At 38.4% G+C, this 26,878-nt stretch overlaps 1 protein-coding gene across 3 annotated transcripts; it reads right to left on the reverse strand.

Annotated features, from left to right (window-relative positions):
* Positions 1-533: 533 nt before the first annotated feature.
* SLC17A4 (solute carrier family 17 member 4) lies at positions 534-24,941 on the reverse strand. 3 transcript variants are annotated; one of them, XM_053603034.1, is made up of 12 exons: positions 24,881-24,941; positions 17,701-17,828; positions 11,540-11,745; positions 10,764-10,997; positions 10,592-10,679; positions 10,066-10,152; positions 7,984-8,102; positions 7,701-7,862; positions 5,074-5,206; positions 4,842-4,989; positions 3,886-3,976; positions 534-2,834 (listed from the first exon to the last, which is right to left on the reverse strand). In XM_053603034.1, the coding sequence occupies exons 2-12, from the start codon at positions 17,789-17,791 to the stop codon at positions 2,700-2,702; spliced, it is 1,494 nt and encodes a 497-aa protein (XP_053459009.1). In that variant the 5' UTR covers positions 17,792-17,828; positions 24,881-24,941; the 3' UTR covers positions 534-2,699. The 3 variants fall into 3 exon arrangements, with proteins under 3 accessions (XP_053459009.1, XP_053459008.1, XP_053459010.1); XM_053603033.1 differs by having other exon boundaries at positions 17,701-17,825; positions 24,881-24,931; XM_053603035.1 differs by lacking the exon at positions 10,764-10,997 and having other exon boundaries at positions 17,701-17,825; positions 24,881-24,931.
* Positions 24,942-26,878: the final 1,937 nt, after the last annotated feature.

The following is a 26,878-nucleotide window of genomic DNA, read 5'->3' on the forward strand; positions in this document are numbered from 1 at the left end:
TTCACCCATAAAATATCATCATGAAATAGACAGGTTATTACAAGCTGTTCATGCTCCACAAGAAGTAGCAGTTATTCATTGTAAGGGACACCAAAAATCTTTAGATGACATTTCTGAAGGCAGCCTACTTGCCTATAAAGAGGCTAAAGTGGCAGTACAGAAGGGAATAATTCCCCTTGTGGAATCCCTCATTTGGGAGGGCTCACTTGAGAATCATACACCTCAATACATACACCACAATATAAAAAAGAAAAGGAATGGGATTTATCCAGAGACTCTTCACTACTTTCTTCAGGATGTCTAAAAAATAGGAGTGGTATTGCTATTACCTGCTCTAAGTCAATGGAAAATACTTAAAACTTTACATCAGTCTTTCATTTTGGCACTGAAAGCACCTATCAAGTAGCCAAAGCTCTCTTATTTAAAACCATAAAACATAATAAAGATTTGTGATGTATGTCAGGGAAACAATCCTTCAAATTACTATCTAGACCCTCCTCCCCAGGTACACAAAAACAAAGTAAACAACCAGGTGAAGATTGGCAAATAGATTTTACTTATATCCCTAAGGTACATGGAATACAATATTTGCTGGTATTTGTGAATACTTTCACTAATTGTGTTGACATGTTCCCCTGAAGGACAGAAAAGGCCTAGGAAGTTGTACAAGGCTTTTAGTACACGAGATTATCCCCAAGTTTGGACACTCTCTCAGTTTGCAAAGTGATAATGGGCCTCCCTTCAAAATAGCTGTTACATAGGGAATATCTAAAGCTCTGGGCATAAAATATCATCTACACTGCTCTTGGAGGCCCCAATCTTCTGGGAAAGTAGAAAAAGTGAATGATAAAATCAAAGGACAGTTACAAAAGCTAACTCAAAGAGACTCATCTCTCTTGGACTTAATTACTTTCCATTGTTCTCTTTAGAATAAGAAATTTACCTCAGAAACTCAGTTGTAGCCTGTTTGAGTTATTACACAGAAGACCCTTTTAACTTACAATTTATTAGTAGATTAAGAAACTACAGAATTAGTAAAACATATTACTTCTTTGGCTAAATTTCAACAAATCCTTAAAAACCTCCCAACTACATTTTCATATTCAACATTAAAAGAGCTTTTCTCTCCTGGAGATCTAGTTATGATCAAAACTCTTCCCTCCAACTCACCTTTCCTGACCCCAAGTTGGGAGGGTTCCTTTCCTGTAATCTTATCTTCTACAGCTGTTAAAGTTATGAGACTAGATTCATGGATGCATCATTCACAAGTAAAATCCTGGAACCCACCATCTTCTATAGAAATGGATCATAAAGAGAGTCAGCCACAGCCCACCTACACTTGTGAGCCTAAAGAAAATCTGAAGTTATTACTCAGAAACCAGGAAAGTGTTAATAGAGTTTTCTTTCGAAGTTGCTGACTTTATTTCCAACCTGGTACTGTAATTAACCCCTTCCTCTCACTGTTCTACCCTTGCCTTTTAATGTGCTAATCAGATTTAAGTCTTTCAGAGATGACATCAGGCCGGAAACAGTTCCTGATCTCCTCCCTCTGAAAAAATCCTAATTGCCCCTTTCCATGAGCAGCCTGATACAGCAGGAAGCAGTTAGACCAAGCTGACGCCCATTTCCCTCTCTAACAGCAGTTAGAGTTTTTACTTAGAGGGAGAATTGATACAGGGTTCCCCCACTCAAGGCTGGACAGGGGACTCCAGTTTCCTAGGCCTGGGCAATTTCATGAAAGGGAACCCCTTGCCATTACCCCCACATGCTGGAAGGTCTACATTCATTCATTTGTTAATATGCTCACTAACATTGAAAAGGTGTCTTCCATCTACCACATCCTGACCAAATGTAATTCTCAAGACCTTATACCCCTAGACCAAAGACCCACACAGAGACTTCCTACTTGGGTCTTTCCCTCTGCCAGAAGCTCTGGTGCTTTTATACTCCTTCTGTATTCCTTTCTATCTAATCTTATATTACTACTGATCTGTGATCCATGTGTTCATTCTTCGAATCCCCAAGACCAAGGACCTACTGAAGAACGAAATTCCAGTAATACTATGTCACCGCAATTAGTTATAGACACGTTCATTCCTCTTGTCATGATGTATTCACTCCTATTGTCCTTCTTGGCATTTTTCTCCTAGGCATTCTGTCCACACCAGGCATCAGAATGGCATTGTATCCTTCCTCACCTGAAGTGAGAGCAACTTTACCTGCTTTGGCCTCCTGGCCCAGGACTTTGGATTGTATATACTAATCTTTCTGTTGTTTCAGACTTTTTTTTGATAGCAGCTCATAGGGTCCATCTTCTGTGTGTTTGGGCACAACTCCCTTGTGATTCTCAGTTCTCAGTCCTGTGGTTCTGGCTTCCTTTCTTGCTTTGGTGAGAAATTGTCCCTCAGACCCTGATGCTTTTACCAGGGTAATAGTAGAAAGAGAGGAGAACACCTAGAAATCCCAAGACACCTGTGCTGTCAGGAGCTCACAAATAACTGTCATTTTCTCCACCCCCCAATAAAATCTTCAGGCATGGTAAAATCTTTAGTATTATATAGCCAAGGTCTCTAAGAAGACAAAGGAAACAAAGTCAGTTCCAATGAAATGACTGATCAGTCAAGTGGGCACAAAAAAGGAATGTCTATGAGGGAATATGATGAAGTAAGCATCGGGTTGGAACACATCTCTTGGTTTGCTCAGAGGTGGGTTAACATCTGCTCTTTAGCCCAGTCCTGCACATCTGCACAGCCAAAGATGAGGTAGAAGGCCAGGCCTGGTATGTTAATAGCAGCTGAAAGCAAGAAGACATTTCTCCAACCAAACTCAGAGTCCTGGAGGCAGGAAATTACAAGTTCTTACCAGTTGCCCACTTCTTGTCCCTCTTGGTTCAGAAACACTTTGGCTAGCAGTCCTACTGCTCCCCCCAGGCCACCCCCAACATCTGCTCCAAGCTGTGTAGGCTTGCTGGCTGCTTCTGGAATATGCAGGATCGTTTTTGCCATAAGGCCAGTGCACTGGCCAGCCCCTTGGCTAGAGTGGTCTCCCCCTCATATTCCCATCTGGCTCACTCCTTCACTTCCTTTCAGTCTTTACTTAAATGTTACCTTTTCAGTGCGTCCGTCCTTGACCATGCTATTAAAATTGAAATTCCACCTTCTTTTATGTGCCCTATTCTCCTCTTTTCTTAGCATTTATCACCCTTCAGTGTATCATACATTTTAATTATTTCACCAGTTTTCCTTAGTTTCTTTCCTACAATATAGGTTTTACAAGTGCATAGCCCATGCTGATGTTCAATACTTATTTGCTGAATGAATCAAAGAATGACATACAAATGTCCTAATGCTATAAATGGGTAAATGAGATAAAAACTATGCTGATTAGTATGATGTAAGCACTCCAATTTACAAATAATCAACACACTGAAATGGGCATAAATGTATTTATGATCTATGTACAAAAGACTTAATAAAAAAATAAAAATTAAAAAAGAGAGAGAGAATGACAGGATTTCCACTTTAAACAACCATTTTCTGACAATGTGTTAGTCAATGCCTGGAATAGATTCAAGGCTTCAAAAAAAAGAGAAGGGACATGATTTCATAAAGAATACCCTTTCTTTGTTATTCTCCATCTGTTTTTCTGTCTTAACTGGTGGAAAACAACAGTAAAGTTAAAGAATGATATGTATGTCAATGTCATATACATCTCTTTTCATGTAAAGTCTGTATATCAATAAGCTTCTTAGGAAATTATCAAGTCTTCAAGTGAATTTGTTTATTTTGGGTACTTTAAATTCATCTTCTAGGTTACTATACAAATGAAAACATGATGTTTCTATAGGTTTCTCTTGTGAATATTTATGAGAACATTTGACCTCACCTGACCGATGAAAAATCCAGCAACAGTGGGAGAGATGGCTCCAGCTATGTGTGCAAAGACTTGCGATAACCCCTTGAGAAAGCCAGTGTACCTGGGAGAAAGGAAGAGAAAGGGGGAGAAAATCCCATACAAACAAATGGTTAATCTCAACTGGTCTGTTACAACTCTGTGATTATCTCTGGGGATGCCTAGAATTGGTTAAACCTGAATAAATGCCCTGACTAATGATTTGTGTAATCCTGTGCTTGTATCTGAGACTTCCGAGGGGTAACCTGTACTAATTTGTCAACACTGTGGATACAAAATGTACACTTTTATGGTTTGCACCTGGTTTATAGGTTTCTTGCAGTTTTTGTTTATTTCTGCTATGAAATCTGATTCCATAGCTTTGTTGTTAAGTATAAAATAACCTTCTTTAGGTATAAAAGTCCCCTCACTGGATGGAACTTTGGTTTCCCTCAGACCAAGGTATCTCCCAAGTATCTTGGTAGTTTATCATCTGTGGATGAAGCATGCCCTGTTGAGTGGGGCAGAACCTTGTGAGCTCCATTTGGAAGTCTCAGTAACTGAGGTCAATATTTCTCCTACAATGCTGTGTACTTTGCCTTTATCAAAGCCTTACATGAGCATACCCTGTGGAGTCTCATGAATCCTTTTCAGTGATCCAACCCTGTGTAAGTGCTGCATTCCTCATCAGCAGAGAGATTTGTGTGAATCTCCCTCAGCTAAGCTAGGAATGTGGCCACTGACGCTTCTTGTTCACACCTGAAAAAACTTAAGTTCACAATGGTTGGCCAGCTTTGGGTCTCTTCCAGGCATTACTTGGATATAGGGCTGGTGCTGACATTTCCTGGGACCTGCTATTGCACATGTCATAATTTATCTGTGTCAGAGTGGGTTTATAACTGCTGGACCTGAAATGAGCTTCTGTGAACATGAGGCAAAGGTGTCCCTACCTAGGAGCAATATCCAAGAAATTTACAAGGACTCCTAGTTCCAAGAGGCTGCTGGCGGCAGAGGACAGTACCAAGAAGGTCATGGTCACGATGTGGCTGGATCTGACCCAGGTCAGGGACACGAGGATTATGGATGGGAAGAGAACCCCTGGGGTAGGAGGACAAACACAGAGTAAAGAGGAGGCTTCCCTGAGCATCCTGCATTCACGTCTGTGTTCATCTCAGCCCTTACCAATGGCAGTGAAGAGTTTCCTGATGATGATGAGTCTGAGGATTTTTTTGGAGAGGAGAAAGTCAGCCAATAGACCTCCAAGGATAATGCAGATACAGCTAACAGCAAACGGCAGGGCTGACAAAATCCCACTCTGAGGATCAGAGACCAGGTGAAGTGCATTGTCCCCTTACCACCCTTGCCTTGACACAGATTGACCATAGACGGATTGTCCATATCTATGGCCTTTCTCTATATACACATCACTTTTAATACAAATTTCATGTTAGTAGAATGAGCCAATACAATTTTAGCACCAGGGGAAAATGTGCATATAGCTCCAGTTTGCAAAAAACAAAAACAAAACAAAAAAACTAATGCTCTCTTTATATACATAAACATCACCTGGATATAAATACTAAAAAGATCAAAGCAAAAATAGACAAAGAATATGAACAATTTACAGAAGAAAACAAAAATAAGTTTCTCCTGAACACATTAAAGGTACCAAACCTCGCTCATAATGGAAGAAATACAAAATAAAATTAGCAGAGGCACAAAAATTTGTGGATATGCTGTGTACTGACACTGTAGAGAAACAGATCCTCATAAATATTATCAGTGCTCTATGGAGGGCAATTTGACATACATAATCAAAGTTTATAGTGCATTTACCCTTTAACTTAGCAATTTGCATGCAGAGATTATACTCTACAGAAATAGTTGCACAAACGTATGACAAATGAACAAGATTTTCATGACATTACTCAAAGATTGGAAACAACCCAAATATTGCTCAGTAATATTCTCATATACTGATCTGAAAAGATCCCTATGGTATATCAAGTGGCAAAAATCTAGTGTATAAAGCATACTAGCATGTACAGAGAATAATGTTTTATGTAAAAAAAAAAAAGTTGGGAAAATAAGAATACACATTCATCTATGCTTGCATTCTCATAAAGAAACAATGGAATTTCTTTAAATAAGAAATTTAAAGAGTTAACCATGGAGTGGGCTAGGAGAACAGAGCATCTTAGGAACATGAATGAGAGATGTTTCACTCTACCTTTTCACATGGTTTTTTAAATGTCGAACCTCGTTATCAATTTAAATCTACAAAATTAAAATTCTGTTAAAGAGGGCGGCGCTTGTGGCTCAGTCGGTAAGGCGCCAGCCCCATATACCGAGTGTGACGGGTTCATAACCCGGCCCCGGCCAAACTGCAACCAAAAAATAGCCCGGCATTGTGGCGGGCGCCTGTAGTTCCAGCTACTCGGGAGGCTGAAGCAAGAGAATCGCCTAAGCCCAGGAGTTGGAGGTTGCTGTGAGCTGTGTGAAGCCACGGCACACTACCGAGGGCCATAAAGTGAGACTCTGTCTCTACAAAAAAAAAAAAAAAATTCTGTTAAAGAAAATGCAATGAAACTAAGACCATCCTTTTTTGTGTATAAGTCAAACAATGAAAAGGATTAGCTCTTAACCTGGTTCAACAGGTTCATTTTATGGACAAATAAAACCAAGGCCATCAAGCTTCTGTGACATTGAGAAAATACGCAGAGAACAACAGGAGTCTGGGTCTCCTGACTTCTCAACTTGAGATCTGTTCTCTGGTCACAACTTGTCTTTCCATTCATTCCCCCCACCTCCTCCTGCTTCTCACCCTTGGCCTCTAGGTAGGGAGTCAACCTTATGCCAGAGAGAAATCATTCCCAGTAGCCTCCCTACTAGACATAATAGTAATGTCTATTACTCAGCACTGGCCTGCTGCTTCTCTGGCCCTTCTGTTCTGTGATTCCCTGGCTTGAGGTACTAGTTTCACTGTCTGCTTCTGGCCCTCTTCCTCCTTGAGAAAAGCTGCTCCTTCCTGGGCTTTTCTGATCTCAGTACCTCATATCCAGCCTGCTTCCCTGCATGCTTCTCAGACCACTGCTAAGAAGGTCGGCTTTCTGTCCGCCGCTTTGCAAGTTTTCGCCAGAGAAGCCCAGTTCATACAAGGCTGTGGTTTGAGCACAAAAGATGAGAATGTAATGGTAACTCCGTGGCCTTGTGAATTGACACAAGTTATGACATCTGATACACTCCTAGCTGCTTTTAAGAAACCCATCTAAGAGGAATAGAAAAGCTCCTGTGAACTTTCCATTCATTTTGTGAAAATTCAGAGAGCTTTACACATATGTGCATTTTTCTCTGTATATGTTACGCTGAAATAAAATGCTTTTTAGAACAGCATTATCCACCAATTTTTATGTAAGTCTTATTTAGGACTTTATGTCCTATTAATGCTGTATTATTTTCAATACATGTTGTTTATGTTTCTCTGTCACAATTTTTTCAAAGGCAGAACCTGTTTTATTAAACATGCCAGCAGAGTGTCTTGTCTGCAAATGTTGATTGGACTAAGTATAAAAGTTTGCTATGTCCCTTAAAAATACAGCATTCTAGGAGTATCAAGCTGACCTAGAATCATACTACCCTGTTCTAATGAGTAGTAAACCACATTGAGATTAATTACAATCCAAGTTAACCAATTTGCCATTTCCTACTTGGAGGTCCTGGGTCTCTGATTTTGTAACCATGCGAGAAACAGTGAATTATATAATGAAATATTTAAACAGAAGAACAGAATAAGCTTTCTCTGTACTTACATCTGTGAGGTTGACTTCAAGTACAGAGCTGATGTATGTTGGTGTGTATGCCATCAAGGTATAAAAAAGCCAGTATTCACAGAAATAAGAGACTAAAATGGCCCAAAGTGGTAAAGATTTGATCATAGCCTTAATTGGAAGAGACCAGCCTGGCAAACAATCCTGGAAGAAAGCATATATCAATATCTCTTTCATCAGAAGATAGGAACTCCCTCTACTGTGCTCTTCACCTCTGAGACATCTGGATGGATGTAGGGAAAGGGTAGGAGAGTTCTTGATGTACCTGTTGAGCCAGTGAACACATGATGTATGTCTTCTCACCAGTGCTAATAAAGGGATGATCCATAGGGTCATCATAAATGAAAAGAAACCAGAGAAGACAACAGGCACAACCAATTCCACCTAGGGAAAGAGGATCCAGTTAGCACTGGATTGAAGTTTAACTGTGCCCTGAGATGATTCCTGTGGTTGAAAAAATGACTGGCCCCAATATTCTACTCTTCCCTTCTTCTATACTCTTGCATGGCCTCATTGTGGATGGCGGGTACTTTTCACCACTGCACTTTGGGCATGGCATAGGGCACTTCCAAGCCTAGACATTAAGAAGCTCTGCAGTTTTTAACTTGTTCTCTTGGCTCTTGGCCATTGTCATGAGAAAAATGAACATGGTCCAACTAATCCATTGTCCAAGGCAGATGACAGACACAGAGCAAAGCCACCTAGCTGTCACAAAGAACTATGAGAATAAGTGATTAAACTGAGTTTGGGGAGGTTATGAAATGCACTCTTTTTAAAGCTATAGCACATTGTTACAAGTTTTTAGTGCGTTTATCCTGTGCACTTGAAAATGACCTCACTGTTCAAGTACCAGTCATCATCCCTACTGCTAGTTGTGCTTTGTGAAGTTCCTTTCATCACACAACCTTTCCATATCTATCTCTTATCTCTCTCAAAGCACTTAAGAGCTAGGAGTGGTACATTATTATGTGCAATTGATTCCCCTAATTTCTAGACATGAAATGAAATTAGTCCTCAGCAAAGTTCTCTAATATTACATTATTACAAAGTTGGGGACTCAACATTATCAGTATTGAGTGAAAATATGGCTCATCTCCAATTTCCCTCTTTATAATCTTAAGAAATTCTTAAGAGTTCTTTACATTTGGATTCCTTATCATTTATGCATTTGTTCACAAATATCATATAGCAGCCACCATACACCATGAATTTGCTAAATTTTGAGAATATAAGAATAAAAGACATGATTTTGCCATTAAAGGACTTACTCAAGTAGTGAACAAGGGATATGAAAATTAGCAGTGTTGCACATTGGAGTTAAAGGATGTTAATATTGATTCAACAAATATTTAGTACATTTCTACTTTATATATGCTCTTTATTGTTTCTCAAAATCCATGAGTACAATAAGGCTCTCTCATTGTTTGCGTAATTTTTGTAACCCGCCCTAAGAAGTTTCCATGACAGAACCAAAAGTTGGTGTGCTGCAGTAGGCAATCATCACAATTTTTTCCTTCTTTTTGGACAAGGTATTAGTATGCTGGTGTCTTAAATTCCATTATGGAAATATTTTCTGGTGAATATATTGACCTGATAATACAGGAACCCTTTATCTAACAAAAACATTATCTTTAACAAAAACGTTAGTGGAACTTATCCTACAGTATCAGGAAATTTGCAGATGGGGTATTAGAAAAGCTTTCAAAAATCAAGCAAACATAAACGTTAGCTGACAGCAGCTGACCAAGCAGAGCACCACAGAGGTACAAAGGTGAAGTAGTAAAATATTGCCTCTTGAGCATTCCTTGTGCCTGTGGAGCTTTTCTGCAGCATCTCTGTGTATAGTATGTCTACTCCTGAACCTCACACGGTCTGCTCTGTTCTGCATATTCTATTGATTGATTCTCAACTCTAATCAGTATTTTACCTATGATTACATTACATTCACATAATTTTCTGGTTGTTGCAATAACAGGAAAAATATAAAAGAATGTTAAATAAATAAATAAGCATAACTACAAATATAGCCCCATCAAAATAATATTTTCAACATCTCATGAAAGTAATTGCTCTGGAGTCCTTTGGGTTCAATTTAGATGCAGGGAGGGATGTTATGATTCTTTCAAAGTCATAAAGTCATTCTACACAGGCTACCAAAACTTAAATATTGTTTTTACAACATGCAAGATTCCCAACATTGTTAGCTCTGAACATTATCAACTTTAGTTTTGTAAGTGTCCATGTCTGTTAGGATTTGGTTAACTATAGATAAGTTGCATCACAGAAATCATACCCAGCATTCTCTGTCATAAAATAAAATTCTGAGATTTGAAAAACACAAACTCACCAAAGATATAGAAGACATAAGGCCATCCTATGGTCTGGCAGAGGAGACCACCAACAAGGAGAGTGATGAAAGACCCAAGCATTGACCCTAAATAGAAGGTGCAAGGATGTTCTGCGTCAGAAGGTCAGTTTGGGAATTCTGTGTGCTTTGTACAAAGCTGAGTTACACAGTGATCTTCAAACAAGGCTATTTAGGTTCAAATCCTGCTCCTTCATTCATTAGCTATATAGTTTTGGATAAGGCACTAGTATATTTGCATCTTAAATTCCATTATGGAAATAATTATAAGTAGACGACTTAAGAGATTGTTCTGAGGTTAAAATGAAGTTAATATGTACTAAACATAAGAATGTTTGATACATAGAAAGCATTCAGTTATGATCAAGAAAGTCACTATAGAGTAGTGATTTACAGCAAGGACCATGAAGACAGAATAACTGCAGTATAAGGTATTGGTTCTGTTGATAGGTCTTAGCTGAGTACTCTCTGGCAGTGTGTATAAGGTGAGAATTAGAGTATCAATTACCTGAAGCAGCAATGGAGGTGAGTTGACTCCGTTCCAGTGGGGGAGCCCATTTGACCCAAATTGAATACTGACCTGTTAATACCATAACCTGAGGGGAAAAAAATTAATTCTTGGACATCTGAGGTCATTTTGAAACCTATATTCTGCTTATAGTTGGAAAATCTCTTGGTACCTGGGCTATACCTTGGACAACCCGAAGGACAACAAGCAAGGTTACTCCAGCATCTGCTGCCAGTGGAATGAAGAGGGTCAGGACTGAGGAAATAAACAAGCCAGCACCAACCACGTACTTGGCTCCAAATATTCCAGCCACGTAGCCACTGGGGATTGGAGCCAACCATGAGCCATAGTTGAGGGAGCTGAGGATGATTCCCTGAATTTCAGGACTCCAGTCATACACAGGGGCCTAGATGACAAAGAGATTCTCACCATTTTGTCAGAGTTGAAAGTTTTTATTGTGAGGATTTGAAAGGAAAAAATAATTGGCAGTTCTCTTTCCTTTTGCCTCTTAAATTCCTCTAACATACCAATTTCATTTTTAAAATGCTAAATACAAGCCAAATACTCATTCTCCCCCAACACAATTAACTGACTAATTGAAACATAAGACAGCCTGTAAAGAAAGCAAGCCCACAACAAAGAAAGCATCATAGGCAAAATAATAAAAATACATGTAGATGGAAGGAAAAGAAAGTAGATTTAAGTATGTGAAACATATTTTATAGTGATTTTCATCATAGTGAGAGAACAATTTATGTTTGCTGAATAGCAAAATGTGCTTTTCTTCTTCTAACTTGGTCCCTGGTTACACTTAAACTTAAGTAGAACTATAATCTCTTTAGGTACATATTATGTTTTTGTGCTATTCCTGGCATGTAGTACATGCCCACTAACCCTTTAAGTCAGACCATTTGAGTTAAAGAAAGGGTTCAGTCTCATTAAACTTACCACTGCCTTAAATTCCTTTGAAGTTTCATTCCAGTAGTGCTGGGAGTCAGGGGCGGGCCCTTCTATGGAGGCATTAGGCTGGAAGGGTGAGTTTGTGTTGTTCACCATAGCTGAGATGGTAATGCTCAAGTTCATTTGTTGGGCATAAATCGAAAAATTACAAAGCTGCAAGATGAAAGCCATCCCATGGCGGAATGAACAAAAGCCTGAGAGGAGAAGGGTACAAAAAAAATCTTAAAATCATGGGAGGAGGGAGGATATTTGGGGGACCTCTCCTTATGTGCATGATGCAATGCTACATTTCAAAACTATTAAGAAATGAGTATAGTTGTGATGGATGTGTTACTTAGTTCAAAGTAAACATTTCACATTGTATATCAAAGCAGTACCCTGAACTCCATAAATGCATCAATGTACAAAGTTATGATTTAATAAAAAAATAATAATAAAGTCTTAAAATCAGAATGTTTTTCTCCCTAAGTCTGGAAAAGAGTGAAGATTGGTATCTGTCTGCAACACAAAAATATAGAGAGTGTCTAATGGACTTTTGTCCCCCTAGAAGGTAAGGTGACCCCCTCAGAAGCATTGCCAAGAAGAGACTTGAAGAATGTGCAGAGTTGATCAGAGAAAGAATTTGGGAATAGCTTTTCAAGCAGGATCCCTGGGATAAGCAGATAAGAGTGAGAATTAAAAGACGTGGATTTAGAGAAAGAATTGGCTAGAAGTACTGATTGAACACAAACAATGAGAAGAAATTGTGGAAATGGATTACCAAGTGCCCTGCTTGAGCAGCTGGTCTAGCTCAGAGTACCATTTATGAATGGGGAACATGGAAGATAACCTTTTGGGAGTCCGGGGGAGGGAAGAGGTAACTTGAAAGGTAAATGCTAGGGTTAGATTATGGAAGCATTTAAACTTCATATTAGTACTGTAATTCGTGCTTACACAAAATTTGCCAGTGTTCCATAGACATGGGGACTATCCCTGTGGTTGAGTGCCAATACATGAGTTTGACAACACCTGTAAGGGTTAATAGACTAAATTTGTAGAGAGAGAGGTAATATGTGATCACTGCCTCAAGGTATGTAGGTGCCCTGATTCCTGACTCCTGAGAGGGAGCAAAGCTCTTGGAGCAGTCAGCACAATTTCCTTTTGTGTAGTGATGTTCTTGCTAAGTTCCAGGAACTGACAGATCCTCATATTTCATTTACCTATGAGAACATTTAGTCAAAACCCTTTTTGCCCCCACACCATCTATAAAAATTTACATTAGAATTTTGATCAATGTCATATCAATGTGACAGATTAAGAAGGATTGCCACATTTATAATATTATCTTCCTTGCCACAAAGGGATACTTACCTATATCTAAGTATTCGGGTCTTTTACTCTGCCCCAAAGTAGAATTTTATAATTGTTTTCAGTTAAGGCCCACACAAGTTTCGTAAAGTACTTTTTATTATTTCTGTAACTGAGTTCTTTTCCTATCATTTTCATCAGGGTTACCTCCCCTTGGATCTTGACTAAATAAAGGAAGACATGTTATGTACAAATAATGGGAAAAAACAGTTATATTTACCATTTGCAACAGTCATTTTCTTGAGGAATTTTATTCAGTGTTGAATAGGAATAATGAGATGTTTTTTGACATGTATAATTTTTCTTATTTTTTCTATATTCAAATTTATTGATTACAAATTTAGAAGTTTATAATTTCTAGACAACTCTAATTAGATTATGTTTAAAATGTTAAATCTTTTAATAATTCAATTTTATAATTGTTATGATTACATAATTAAATTTAATTTTAAACTATAATTTCTACAGTCATTTGCTTACCTACTTTCTTCATAATTAGCACATTATACATTTTAAATGCTTCTGTCTCATATTTTCTAATGATTACTTGTTGTATTTAATCTCTGTGCTTGATTAATTTAAGCAGTGGCTTGTTGGTTTTACTTCCATGAATGGCATCTTCTTTATCAAAGAAACAGCTCTTGTATATATTTTAAATTCCTGCCTCATTTGAGTTCACATTACTTTTACATTTAAGTTGTCAATTTTGTTTTCTTACATACTTTCCCTGAAGTTGTAAATTCACTGAATTGGATGTGTAATTAACTAGTTTTCATGTATTACTATGTAATCTTTATTTTATTCCCATCTTCACATCTTACGATTCACTATCTTGCTACCCTTTTGCATTTGTCATGAGTTTTTCAAGCAACTTCATGTCACTTGATTTTTTTTTTTTATTTTCTGAAGTGATGATTTCTTTTCTTGCTGCTGCTAGTTCTTACTTTAATTCTATAGGCACATTATTTTCTCCTTGGTTTCTTTTCTTATCTATACTACATATTAGAGATTTCGTCCACTTTTTCCCATTGCTTTGCTTCCTATAGTCTATGGTTATGATTATTATTATTATTAAGAACTTGAGGAAATTGGAGATGAAAATATTCTTCAATTTCCCTAAAGTAAAGTAAGCACAGCAGTGTGGTGTGATTAACAACAGCTCCTGTGAATCTGGCTGCTGCTTCTTTGTACTTGGATGACTTAAACAAGTTACTTAATTGCCTCTGTGCCTGAGTTCTGGCTCTTTTAAAATGGAGGTGATGGTAATAAAATGGTGATGGTTTTAAAATGGGGGTGAAGGATTGCTTTGAGGGTTCAATGTATTAATACAATTAAAGTACTTAAAACAGTGCCTGACATAGAGCATGTGCTTATTATGCTATAGCTATTATAAAGACCTATTATTTTTCATAAGTGTTCTGATTGATTTCTCTTTTATCACATTCCTTTCTTTTTCCTGTCCTTTGTGCTAATGTATTTACATAAGTTCCTTGCAGTATACCTCTATATAGCCTTGGACAATAAGGCCAATCCTGCTTGACTGGTTCTCATGCGTTGAAACCCCAGCACAAGGCCCCCTTTGCTGGTTTGAGGCTAGGCTGACACGCAGTAGTGTATGTGGGTGGGCCGATGGCAGTGAGTAGGAGGGAAGAAGGTGTAAAGAAATTCTTTTACCAATTTAAAGGAAGCTAACTCCTCTTCATTTTAATCTTGCAGTGACACTGCAGAATTTGGGGAGCAAGACCTCCAAATTCCGAAGCTGATTTCTGCAGTCGCTTATATTTTCCCCTGCTCTGTTACGCTGGCCCCGTGATGCTAAGTTGCAGACCTTTGGCAAGACAGGTGAGCAATAAGGGGGAAACTCCAGGGTGTGTGCCCATGTATGCTTCACTCAGCACACCCCAGCACTGAAGATTCTTGAGGAGCTCTTCATGCCTGTGATTTGCTTGTCTTCTAGACACTGCCACTCTGAGCTGGAACATAAACTAAAGCTTCACAGCACCTTCCTATAACACTGCATCATGCTTCAGTGATGGGAGATTTGTCAGCTCTTGACATCCTCTCTCAAGCTCCTTTAAATTGTATTAAATCTAACAGCTAGCCTTGGAGTTTCTAATGTATGGTAGGAGTGATTCCCTAGTTTCAACCAAGACGGAAGTATTTTGTCAAAGCATTGTGCTTCTTTTATTTATGTCCATGGCTTTCAGAAAGGAGTTCTATTGTAAATTGGCTTTTAGGTGGCATTCTTCCCCCACAGAAAAGGGTACATCCACCTCTCAGTAGGCTTCTGATAAGGAGCAAAGCTGGTTTCCCTAACATTGTTTATTATGTCTCAGTGCCATTCCCACCCTTTTGTGATCTCCACACTAACAAAGGTGCAAATACCTGGAAACTACAATCTTCAGACTACCAGGGAAGCAGGATTCTCTTCAGATTCTACAGATGAGGGCATTCTGGCACAACTTGGAAGGCTGAACTCAATGAGAAACCATTATGATCTAAAGGCCACTGCAGGGTGGTGCCTGTGGCTAAAAGGAGTAGGGTGCTGGTCCCATATACCAGAGGTGGCAGGTTCAGACCTGGCCCTGGCCAAAAACTGCAAAAAAAAAAGAAAGAAAGAAAGAAAAGAAAAGGCCACTGCCGGCAATTTAGTGAGGATTGATTATGGTAGACATTGAATTTTTGCCTGTGACTTGGGGTGTTCTTCTGAAAATTGCACACATAGCTGGGATTATTGGCTTTGTCTTAACCTGCCCTTCTGAACTTCCTCAGAGTGGCCAACCTGACTTTTGCTTCTCCAGCATTACAAAGTCTCTAGAATCTTCCAGTCCTTTATATTAAACTCTTTTTTTGTGGATATACCCACAGTTGCTTTTGTTTTTCTGATATAACCCAGACTAATATAGAAGCTCATGGGTCTCTGGTGGATAGGAGGACAGTGATCAAAGTGGTGTCCATCTCCACCCCAGCCTCACAAATCCTCAATTGAGCCTAATAAGGACCATATGTGGTCCTTCCAACAGAACCTGAGGATCCAGCTTTGTTTACTCGGGGTCTCTGAAGATGTAGGAGCTTAAGTAGTTCTGTTGTGTAACCAGGTGACCAGATGTGACATATAATGAGGAGGGAGCATTTTTCCTCACCTCATGGAACCTGGATTTGGTTCTCTGAGTGTCTTAAAGTACAGTAGCACCCAGCAAAAAACACCTGTAGCCTTCAAGGGCACTGGTACCCAGAGAAATTCTTGGGATTGTGGTACAGAGGAACTGAGCATAGGCCAGAGAGAGAGGTGAGAGGAAAGCTGATGTTTGACACTAATTGATGAAGTCATCATCAAGTATTATTCCTAAGCACTGTGAGAAATACTTAGAAATCCAAAAAGATAACAATGCGGTTAACTGACGAGTAACTGGAGTTCTAAGCCTTTTCAAGTGGGAAGGAACTTCACAAAAAAAAGGATGAATGTTATTAGTATGATACCATTTGTAACAACAGGCTGTAATTATAGAGGAATTGCCTGATACAGTTGTAGCTTCAGGAACAGTCACCAGAAGATGGAGCAGCTTACTGGGACAGACAAGGTGGAAGAAACTGGAAAGAGCAAATGTGAGTCCAACTTTAGATGAACTATAAATTAATATTCTTTCCAATGACTGCCGATAAATGAGCTTAGGAGGGGACCTTGTGGGAGTACTAATAACAACAGCTAATGTTCATATCTCATTTACTGTATGTAAGATGTTGTTCTAAGTATTTATAGTTTAACTAATTTAATCCTGTGTCAATCCTGTGAGTTAGCTACTGTTCATATTATCCTTTTACAAATGGTGGAACTGAGATATAGGTAAACTTGTCTAAGGTTATGCCACTCATAAAAAGTGGAATCAGAATTGCAAACTCAGTCTGCCTCTTAACCTGTGTTTTTACTCGATATGCCATACTGCACCTTGGTAAGATTTTATACTAAGTTCTTCATTTCACTGATTTTGAGGTAGAGTAAGAGGGTTAGGATTGGAGAATTTAGCCAATGTTATGGTACAATAGACTATAAAATAATTGGAGATGTATGAGACCAGTAGCCAAGACTGCTGGAATGGTATTCATTCTGGGTCCAACGGCAGTCAATTATAGGATGAGTATTATTGAGTATATCTCCTGATTTCGTCTTTGGTAGATGAAATTAGAAGAACTCTGTTTCATTGATAACATAAACTAGCTAAAATGTTGAATATTACAAAACTTTCCATCTTGATTAGTGTTTTGCTTCTTAAAGGCATTATCTGATGAAAACCCTATATCTTAAGATAATTAGTGAATAACATAAGTTATTAAGTGTTTAGAGAAAAATAAGGTGTTGCACAGTTTTCTTTAAGGGATATTATAGAAAAGTACAAAGTTGCCATGTAGGTGAAAGGAAGGAGAAAAGGTGACTTTTCTGGCATGGTGGAAAGGAAAAGCCCATTCTTTTTGAGGCAGATCTTGGTGTAACATGAGCAAAGAGATCTAATGGGACATAGCTAGGACCTAAAATCAGCAAGCCAAGGTTGGTTTCCAGGCTTCCTACTTGGAATCTACTGTGAATTTTTTCCTTTATCTCTTAATAATATCATGATACCTACCTGTCCTATATATCTTCAAGGTTTCTTGTGAGAATTGAAACAATTATCAGTAAAAAATGCTTTATAACTATATAGAATTCTTGGTAATTGGCGAAAAGAAATGCTGTATATATTAAAAAAATGGAACTCAAGGTGATATAGATCCCAGGTTTATCCACATACAAATTCCTTGCTTGACTTTACCTCTCCTGGAGAATTGCTGCTGAGCTGTGTTTAAATTGTTGTCTTTGGAAATGTCTCCCACTGTGGCCTTGGCATCTGCGCCAATAGACATTTTGGTTTTATCCTCCCAGGGACTGGTATTTCACCTACTTAAATAAAAGAACAAAAAGCAAATACAGAGAAAATCTTACATGACACTGTCGTGATTCTTCTAAGAATTAAGAAAACATGTTGCTAGTGGGGAAAGTGATATATTAGGGTTCAGGAAACCTAATTTGTCATCCTTATTCTATCACTAACCAATTGCCTGGCCTTGACAGTTTACAGTTACCAGAGGAGGGGTCCTAGTATTTGCTTCTCTAAAATAAAGGACCTGGTCTGATTGCCTTGATAAAGTGTAAGAATCTTTCTAGTTCTGCATTCCCATATCTCTAAACTGATGTTAGAGATATCAACTGAACATTAAAACTTGACCACCTTATTTGAATTTCATCTGGAAGATTTTAGTGGATTGAATTACCTAAAAACCTATCACAAACACGTAGATATATTAGATAAAATATAGCAAACATCTTTTTAAATACATAGCTCCAAAAATAGTAAGAGGATATCCTCATTGGATGTAATGGAAAGTTAAAGGTATGCACTAACTCTTCAGTGACCAGAAGATTAGGATAGAGCAGAGGCATTAATTTTAGTGACATGGGGGGCTTGAGGTCCACAGTGCTGGAAGGGTGAAGAATGAAGCCTTAGGCCCATGCCAGGAAGGGAATTATAATGAACATCCTATTATGAAGCCAAAAACCTCGAAGGAGTTCAAAATTTAGTTAAAAAGGGCTCTGCCTATTGCAACATTAAGGCAGTGACAGTGCTCTGCATTGTCCTGAGTTCTGGTTTGAAAATAAAAAGCCTCTGAAAATTCTGAAAATTTATAACTATGTTATAGAGAGTTGAAGACAGGGATTTATACTCTCTGAATTGTCTGAGAACACATCCCAACTGAAAAACTGATTGAAGAATTGGATCCCGGCTGATTTCCTCAACACAGATCACATAGGATTACTATAGATGAAGTACTACTAAATATCAACTCAAAATCCAAAGTTGTAAACATTCAAAGAAGTGATCCATCCAAAGCAAATTCTCAGATTCAACAGTAAGGAACTTCCAAAATTAGAATACATTGATAAAGATAACATGTAAGCATGCTTAAAATAATTGAAGAAATGTAATATGGCATCTAAAACATAAGAAGTTACCAAAAGAACAAGCAGATTTAAGAAAGAGATTACTTGAAATAAAAAAAAAAAAATTTAAGTGTTTAATTTCAAAACTAAGTGACTAGACATAGCTAATGAAAGAATTAATGAAATAGAAGGTAGAGCTATGTAAATTATTCAGAATAAAAAGCTCAGTAGACAATGAGGGATGATAGCAAAGGGATTTAAAAAGTCCAATGTATATTAAGTAAAAGGATAAAATAAAGAGAATTGAGGAAAGATAATACTTTAAGAAATAATAAATAAGAATTTTTCAGAAGAGGTGAAACACAAGATTTTTCAGGTTCAGGAATCACAATGGTTCTCCACCTGGAGAAACAAAATTAAAGCTGCACCTAGACATATAATAAGGAGACTACAGGATACAAAAAGCACAAAACTTATTTATAATAATAGATACCATAAAAGATCACTAAGAGAAAGGGAGAAATTAATTACACATGATATCATATAAGGAATGGCATTTTTTTAACTTTGTCAAGATTATTTTTAAAAGATAAAATACAGAAAATAGGTAAAAAGCAGGTAGCTGTCAGAATAATATGTAAATATAAATAAAAAACAAAAATGTGAAAATGTGCTCTGCCTCACTATCAAGGACATAGAAATTAAAACACCAAGATCTCATCTTAGCTATTAGCTTTCATAAATGTTTTAAAAGATTGTTATTACCAAATTTAGGCAAAAGTATGGAAAACTTAGCTATGGTTTATGATGAATGAATGAAGAATATGCCATTTCAAATGGCATATTGGTATATGAATATGCCAGATTGGTATATTGATTATTTCAAGTTGAAAACATTGGAAAAATTTTAGTTTCAGAAAGGGCAGGCTGCATGCAGCAACTGATTAAAGATTCCTTTGGGAGGAGTATCCTTTCCATGCCAGGGCAAGAAAATAGCATTTATCAATATAGGCTTGAAACTGGAGACTTAAATAGACAGGAATAAATATACTTTTTTTAAGAGTCAAAGTATCACTCTATCACTCAGCCTGAGAGTGCAGTGGCTCCATCACTGTAACTTTGAACTCCTAGGCTCAAGTGATCCTCCTGCCTCAGCCTCCCCAATAGCTAGGACTACAGGCACATGCATGCTCCCACCTCAGACTCCCAAAGTGCTAAAATCACAGGCATGAGCCACCATGCCCAGCCTGAATACACACACTTTATCTTTCCCCTGTTTTATAGCCCCCATGTATCTCCTAGTGACTGCCCTAGAAAATGTACTGTCCCTATCCATATTTTCTTTGTCCTGTCACTTCTGGGATTTGTCATTCTTTGAGTACAAAGTTCAAGAGCATCTTGCTTTAGCCACTTCTTCAGATTTCACTTTCTGAAACTCATGTACAGGTAAAACTAATAAAATAAATATGCTTTTTCTCTTGTTAATCTGCCTGCTGTCAGTCTAGTTTCTAGCTCCAGCTGGAGAACCTACTAAGGACTAAAAGGGGTTGAAGATGATCTCTGGCTCCCCTACTACAGGAGTCAAACTGCATTATTCCTCTTGGTATTCCTGCTTGTTGGTGTGTAGCAAAGATGAATAGACAAAACCACACAGAAAAGTATGTCCCAGGATACTGCTCATAGCAATATTTGTAAAAGTAAAAAACAAGGAGTTCACTAATGATAATGATCATTGCTATTTATATAAAGTGCATATATTTTCTGGAATATTATATTGCCATCAAGGAATTGCATTTGTATATAAAAACATGTAAATATTTTAAAAATATATTAGATAAGAAAAGCAAATTATAGACCAATAAGTATAACATAAATAAGTCAAACATACATACTGATATATTATGTATACATGTTTATAAATGAGTAAAAATTATGAAAAGAAAAATTACAACAGTAACACAGCAACAACTATCATCTACCTTGTCCTGAGTTCTGCTTTTAAAATTAAGCTATATTAATCTGACAATCCTGGCCATCTCTGTAGAAGGGAATGAAGAAGGCAGGATTGTAACTTTGTCTTTGTGAATTTTTACCATGATTAAAAATAACTTAAAACAACAGCTTGAGTCCTCGTGTTCAATGTTATGGTAAACTGTCATGCTACGGCACTCTAGCCTGGGTGACAAAATGAAACCCTGTCACTTAAAAAAAAAAAAAACAGAAAAAGGAAAAAAACTGTCACAAGATCTGTAGTCACAATCCCTGAAATGTGGAAATCTTTGGTTCTGACTGATATCCTTGGAAGCAGGGTGTATGTGTGTAGGGATGTGTATGTTTGTGTGTGTGTGACTAGATGTTACAGTGGGACTCTTCTGACTTCAAATTGACTGAACACATACTATTTTGAGAAAAAAGCAATATGTTTTGCCCCATTTTCAGAATAGTAGGCAAGACCATCATGTGGGACTTAAGGAGGAGGCTGTTGAGCTCACCTCAAGGGCACAAACAGGCTGAGATGAAGAAGCTGAGAGAGAATTTCTTTAGAGAAAGCTGCTGGTATTGTCCATCATATCTTCACCCTGACTACATGAAAGAGGGCCCTCACTTCAAGTCACATGATAGGAGCTGCTTTTAAGGGGGTCATTTAAAGAGTTTTGTGTATTTCACCTAAGGTTTTGGGGGGGCACATTTCACACACGTACATGTGAAGGGGACTAGTGAGTGACACATGCCTCAGAATCTAAGGACATGAGGTGGTGACTATTGGTCCATGGCTGCAGAGCAAGGGAAAAGTCCACACCAGACTGGGAAGTATTGACACCTCCCATAGCAAGAGGGACAATAAAGACTTACCTGTTTCATGAACCAGATGTACACGATTCAGGAGAGACCCAGTTGGCAGCTTTTTTAAAATCCTGCCAATGAGAACTTTCTGGAGAGGCCACATAACCCCAAAGAGGAGGTGGACTACATAACTCTCAATGGCTGAGGGGAGAAAGCATAAAGGCCAAGTGGGTAGACTCAAATCACCCACGACATGGAAGATGCTGATGTACCCAGTGGGGTCCTCTAAAGGACTCGGCATCAAACATGAGCACCAATGCCAGATCCTAAGGGTTACAGCCAAGAAAAGACACTCACTGCCTCTTACCATCCCTCTGTCTCCCTAATCACTATCTCTGGACGAATCAGAAGCCACAGCTGACAAGAGGGTTGAGAGGAGGAGCTGGCAGAGAAAGGGAACAAGAAGCCAAATCAAATGAGCCCTCAGGCCCAGGCCCAGGCTGGAGGAGGAAAGAAGCTGTACTTTAGGATGAAGTTTGGAGTCTTGTGCTGGTTGAACTGGACCTACTAATCTCAAAATAAGATTATTCAAAGGCTGAAAATAGCCAGTATACTTTTGACTATGGGAAAATGATCAGAGAAGTTATGGGGCCAGCAGATATAGAGGGATAAGGATGGGGTAGTAGTTGCCCTTGAAATGGAATCATTTTCTACTTGATGTTTGTGGACTTCTTCTATTAATAGAAAAATAATACATATGTGGTCCTTTCTTGATACCATGTAACTGCAAGTGGAAATGCTGGATAATGACTATGCAACTCATTGAAGTGAGTAAGTGAGCAACTGACAGATGAGTTGTCTCCTTTACATCCTTCAAATACAGGATGATCATGGGTCCCTGCAGGCTGCACTGGAATTCAAAATCAAAGTCAAAATTGAAGTGAAATCCAAATTAATACACATGGATAACACTGAGAAGAAACTTGGTAAAATGGAAGAACTGAATAATCTGATGTAGAAATAATATGCTTATCATATCTATCCACATCTTAAGGCAATTAGTTGAATTGGAGAAATTAGATCTTCACAAGATTTAAAGCTTACCTTTCAGGGTAACATTTTATCCCACAGAGACTCTTTTAGTGCCTAAGAGTTCACTGACCACTAGTTCACTCATTGATTCAGTAAACATTTGTTGAGTCAACAAATAGAATGTTCTGCTTCCACAGCTCCTTCTCCTGCTTGAATTAAGGACTTAGCTCTCATTAAATTGCCCTCTCCCTATAGGTGTTATAACAGAAACATTTGCCAGTTTTCTGATAACCAGCAATAATGGTTTTCCTGGAGTCAATGAGAGCAATGAAGCAGACAGCAGAAGGTGAAATCAGGACAGAGCTATTGTAGGACAAGGAGGTAGACATGGGCGTATGCCCTCATGAAAGTCACATCCTAGCAGAGCACAATATGATAGGAAATAAAAAAGAGTAACACTTGCTATAAAGAAAACGAGAGAGTAGCTATGACAACAACTTAAGTCATTAGCATCCAGAGAGAAGGGCAAACCCTCTGCCTAGTCTAACTACTTTACCTAGTCTGTCATACAAAATAGTTATATTTGAACTGAAATAGGAATGATGAGAAGAAGGCAGAGCTGGGCAAGAGCATTCCAGGCAAAGGAACTAGAAAGGCTGCCATGTTTTTTTGAGGTAGAAAGTAGTCCACAATGGCAGTGCAGAGTGAGTGAGGAGGTTAATGGTAGAAGAGGAGATCAAAATAGTAGGCAGAGGCCACTATGTCAGGTCCTATAGGCCTGGTGAGGAGACTGGATTTACTTTGGCTTCTGCGTGGTACATGGCCTGTAAGGGACAAGACGGGGAACCAGGAGACTCACAAAGAAACTGTTGTCTTCACCTGTGCAAGTGATGATGTGGCTGGGCAACACTGGCCGTGGTGAAAAAGACCAGATTCAGCATCTGTTTCGGACATAACTGATAAGACTTTCTACAGAGTTGGATATGGGGATGAGAGAAAGGAGGAAATTGTCAGAGACTTCTAGACTTAACAGCTTGAGCAGATGAATGAATGCGAGAGCATTCAGTGAAGTAGGGGAAACAGGTGGGGAGGGGAGCAGATTCCAGAGGAAAGCAAGAGTTCTGTTTTGTTTGGGTTGAGATGTTTGTTAAACCCAGAAGGGAATATTGCCGGGTAGGCTTTGTATCCAGGAGTCTATAGCTTAGAATAGAGGACTTTGGTAGAAATATAAATTTGGAAGTCATCAGCCTTATCTATTTATCTTGAGATCAGGTAAATGAGGCAGTCAAAGAAATCTGGCAGTCATCCTTATATCAGTTTCCCATCAGTTTTTCTTATCAAGACTCTTTGTGTCTGTTCCCTTTGGATTAACATATATCCTTCTCCTCTACTAGTCACCAGTTCACTGTAGAATGAGACTTTTCCTTAAGGTGCGGTGCAGAGCTATTAATAGTTCACATGCCTTCTCTTATCTGGTCTTGACGCTGCACATTTCCTTCTTATGAGAAGCAGCCCATGGCTCTTTTTCACATCCCCCAAGTAAGATTCCTCTGCCCAAAGCTTTTCACTTATGACCTACTTTCCAAAGCCACATGAGATTTCATTTGTTTTGCTTTTCCCCTTGTACATAAATTTGTTGGAAGGGTCTGGTCTGTTTTGATTTAGTTGATCTTCTAGGTCTGATGAAAATCTTCCTCTGTGAGAATTTAGCTTTGGTACTTACTGTCTCACCATAGATTTGATCTATGCTTTTAAAAAAATTAATTTATCCCTAAAACAACTTCAATATATAAATCTTATGATACAGATCTTCTAGTTTCAATATGTAAAAGATATTAACCCTTATAGATATTATTAAAAATTGCTGCTTCATCTCTGAATCTTTAAATGACTCTCTCTCTTCCTCTCTCTCTCTCTCTCTGTCTTAATCTCTATCTCTATTACCTCTCTCTCCAGCTATACTTTTGAAGAATTTCATCCCTTGGAGTTTATATCCCAGAATTCCAGGGATCTTGTTTCTTTTAGGAAAAGGCAACATATTTTCTTACTTTTCAGACTTATCCCAGGAAAGGGGCATTCTCTTCCCCTACCCTCTCCGTCTACCTGAAAACAGAAAAGTAAGCTGCTCTCTAAGGGGAAAAGACCCATTCCCATTATCTCAAAAGCAGAATATTAAAGGCAAAAGTTTTAAAGCTAACCTGAGGGAGGTAGAATGCAGGATCCTCAATCCTTTCAAATAAATTTCTCTCTGATTTTTTGCAAATGTCTAATCCCTGGGAGGTAAATGATTACCCAAAACCTTTAGCCCTTATGTTACCAAATGGGAGGATTTTATTGTCTCAGTGATTTAATTTTTAACTTTACTTTGATTATCCAACTGATAAGCAGACCAAACTCATTAAATCCTCACTCTTCAAACCCAGCTGAGATCACTTATATCTTCGCTCATCCTCTAGTCAGAATCAATGACCCTTATAAGGATCCTGACAACCTGAAAGCTGCTTTTACAGCATTATCATCTTCTCAGGTCTCTCAATGTTAATATAATCTTCATAGGGATGGGAGTATGTCTTATCCCCTTTGAGATCTTTTTCCAACCTCCCCCTGTGAACAGAACTGAGCCTCCCATGGAGGAGAGACTTAAAAACATTTTGGTTGACTTGAGCGATTTTTGTAGTTTTCTGATTATAACTTTTTGTACCAAGGTCATTGAGTTTTCTGGGAAAATTAACACTCTGAAATGCTGTTCCCTTTTGTAGCAAAACATTTCAGAAGACTCATATCTCCTTGCATTCTGTTTCCTCAGCTCCAATTTTCTCATGAACCCAATAGCAACCAGACAGCCCATGGCAAAGATGTCACCAGCCTCTGTGCTGGCCCACCAGTGGTCATTTCCCAGGCCTTATCTGTCAGTGACAGATTTCATCACTCACTCTTTCTTGATGCCTTGTTTCATTTGGCTCATTCGGGCCTGATTTTTCTTTTGCCTTATTGGACACTCCTTCGCAGTGCTTTTTGCTGAATCCTGATTTCTAATGTTACCCAGGACTCTGTCCTCAAACTTCTTCCCTATCTAAACTCAATCCTAAGTAGATCCCAGCCAATCTTTCCTTTTCTTACCTGTTCTACCTGACTTTTCCTCTGAGCTTCAAACTTCAGCTGCCTTCATTTTTCCTTGAGTACCCACTGGTATCTCAGTCTTCACACGGCCACAGGCAGAACTCTTGAATCTCCCTTCCTCCCATCCCTTCTCCAGGCTCCCTCATCTTAGTTAATGGCATCACCATTTCCTCAGTTGTTTTGCCGAAAGCAGTCAGCCTGGGTTCTATACCTTCCCCCAATATTCATTCCACAAGCATGTTCTGTCAGTGCTACCTTCAAACTTTTCCCACAGACTATTATTTTTCGTTTCCTCTGGTCCTGTCCCAATCATCTGTCACCAGGGTATAATAATCACCAAGTGATTATTCACTTGGCTCCACCATTTTTTCTCTTTCAGTCCATCTCCACATACAGGCACTGTTTGAAATGTAAATATGTTCATGTTGCTTGCTCATTTAAAAATCTTCCAAAGCCTTCCCTGTGAACTGAGGACAAAATGGAACAAATTCATTTTCCATAAGATGCTCCAAGACCTTATATCACTTGACGTACACCAGCCTCACTGACCTCTGCCCCCCAAATCTCCCTCACTCACTAAATTCCAGCCAGTTCTGCCTGATTCATAAAAAACTCATTCATACCTCAGAGCTTTATAGTGTCAGTGATGCCCAGTTCCCCAAGTTGATTGCAAATGTTTTATTGATGTTATTAGAAAAGTTAAAACACTATTTACTGTACAACCTCCATAGTTGATCACCTCGAGTTGACCTAATTTTCATAGGCCAGACATGCACCACATGTACATATCATTACAGTAGACCTAATTCCTTTACGTTGATCACCTCCATATGTTGACCACTTTGTTTCAGTCCCTTGGGTGCTCAGCTTAGAGAGGTTCTATAATATTTTCCAGGAAGCCTCTAAGGTGATCTTGACTATGTATAGACCTAGGCTAACATGTGTGTTTGTGTCTTAGGTTTTCACAAAATAAGTTTAAAAAGTAAATAAATGAAAATTTTAGAAATAGGAAAAATCTTATAGAATAAGGATATAAAGAAAAATATTTTGCACAGGTATACAGTATGTGTTTTAAG

This window comes from Nycticebus coucang, chromosome 9 (assembly GCF_027406575.1).
Source record: "Nycticebus coucang isolate mNycCou1 chromosome 9, mNycCou1.pri, whole genome shotgun sequence".
Classification (NCBI taxonomy): Eukaryota; Metazoa; Chordata; class Mammalia; order Primates; family Lorisidae; genus Nycticebus; species Nycticebus coucang.

Coding starts and splice junctions, on each gene's coding strand:
- SLC17A4 (XM_053603034.1), bottom strand. CDS start 17,791: ATGTCTATTGGCGCAGATGCCAAGGCCACAGTGGGAGACATTTCCAAA. Junction 10,998..11,539: donor CAAAGGAATTTAAGGCAGTG/GTAAGTTTAATG, acceptor TTTGTCATCTAG/GCCCCTGTGTATGACTGGAG. Junction 4,990..5,073: donor GAAACTCTTCACTGCCATTG/GTAAGGGCTGAG, acceptor CTCCTACCCCAG/GGGTTCTCTTCCCATCCATA.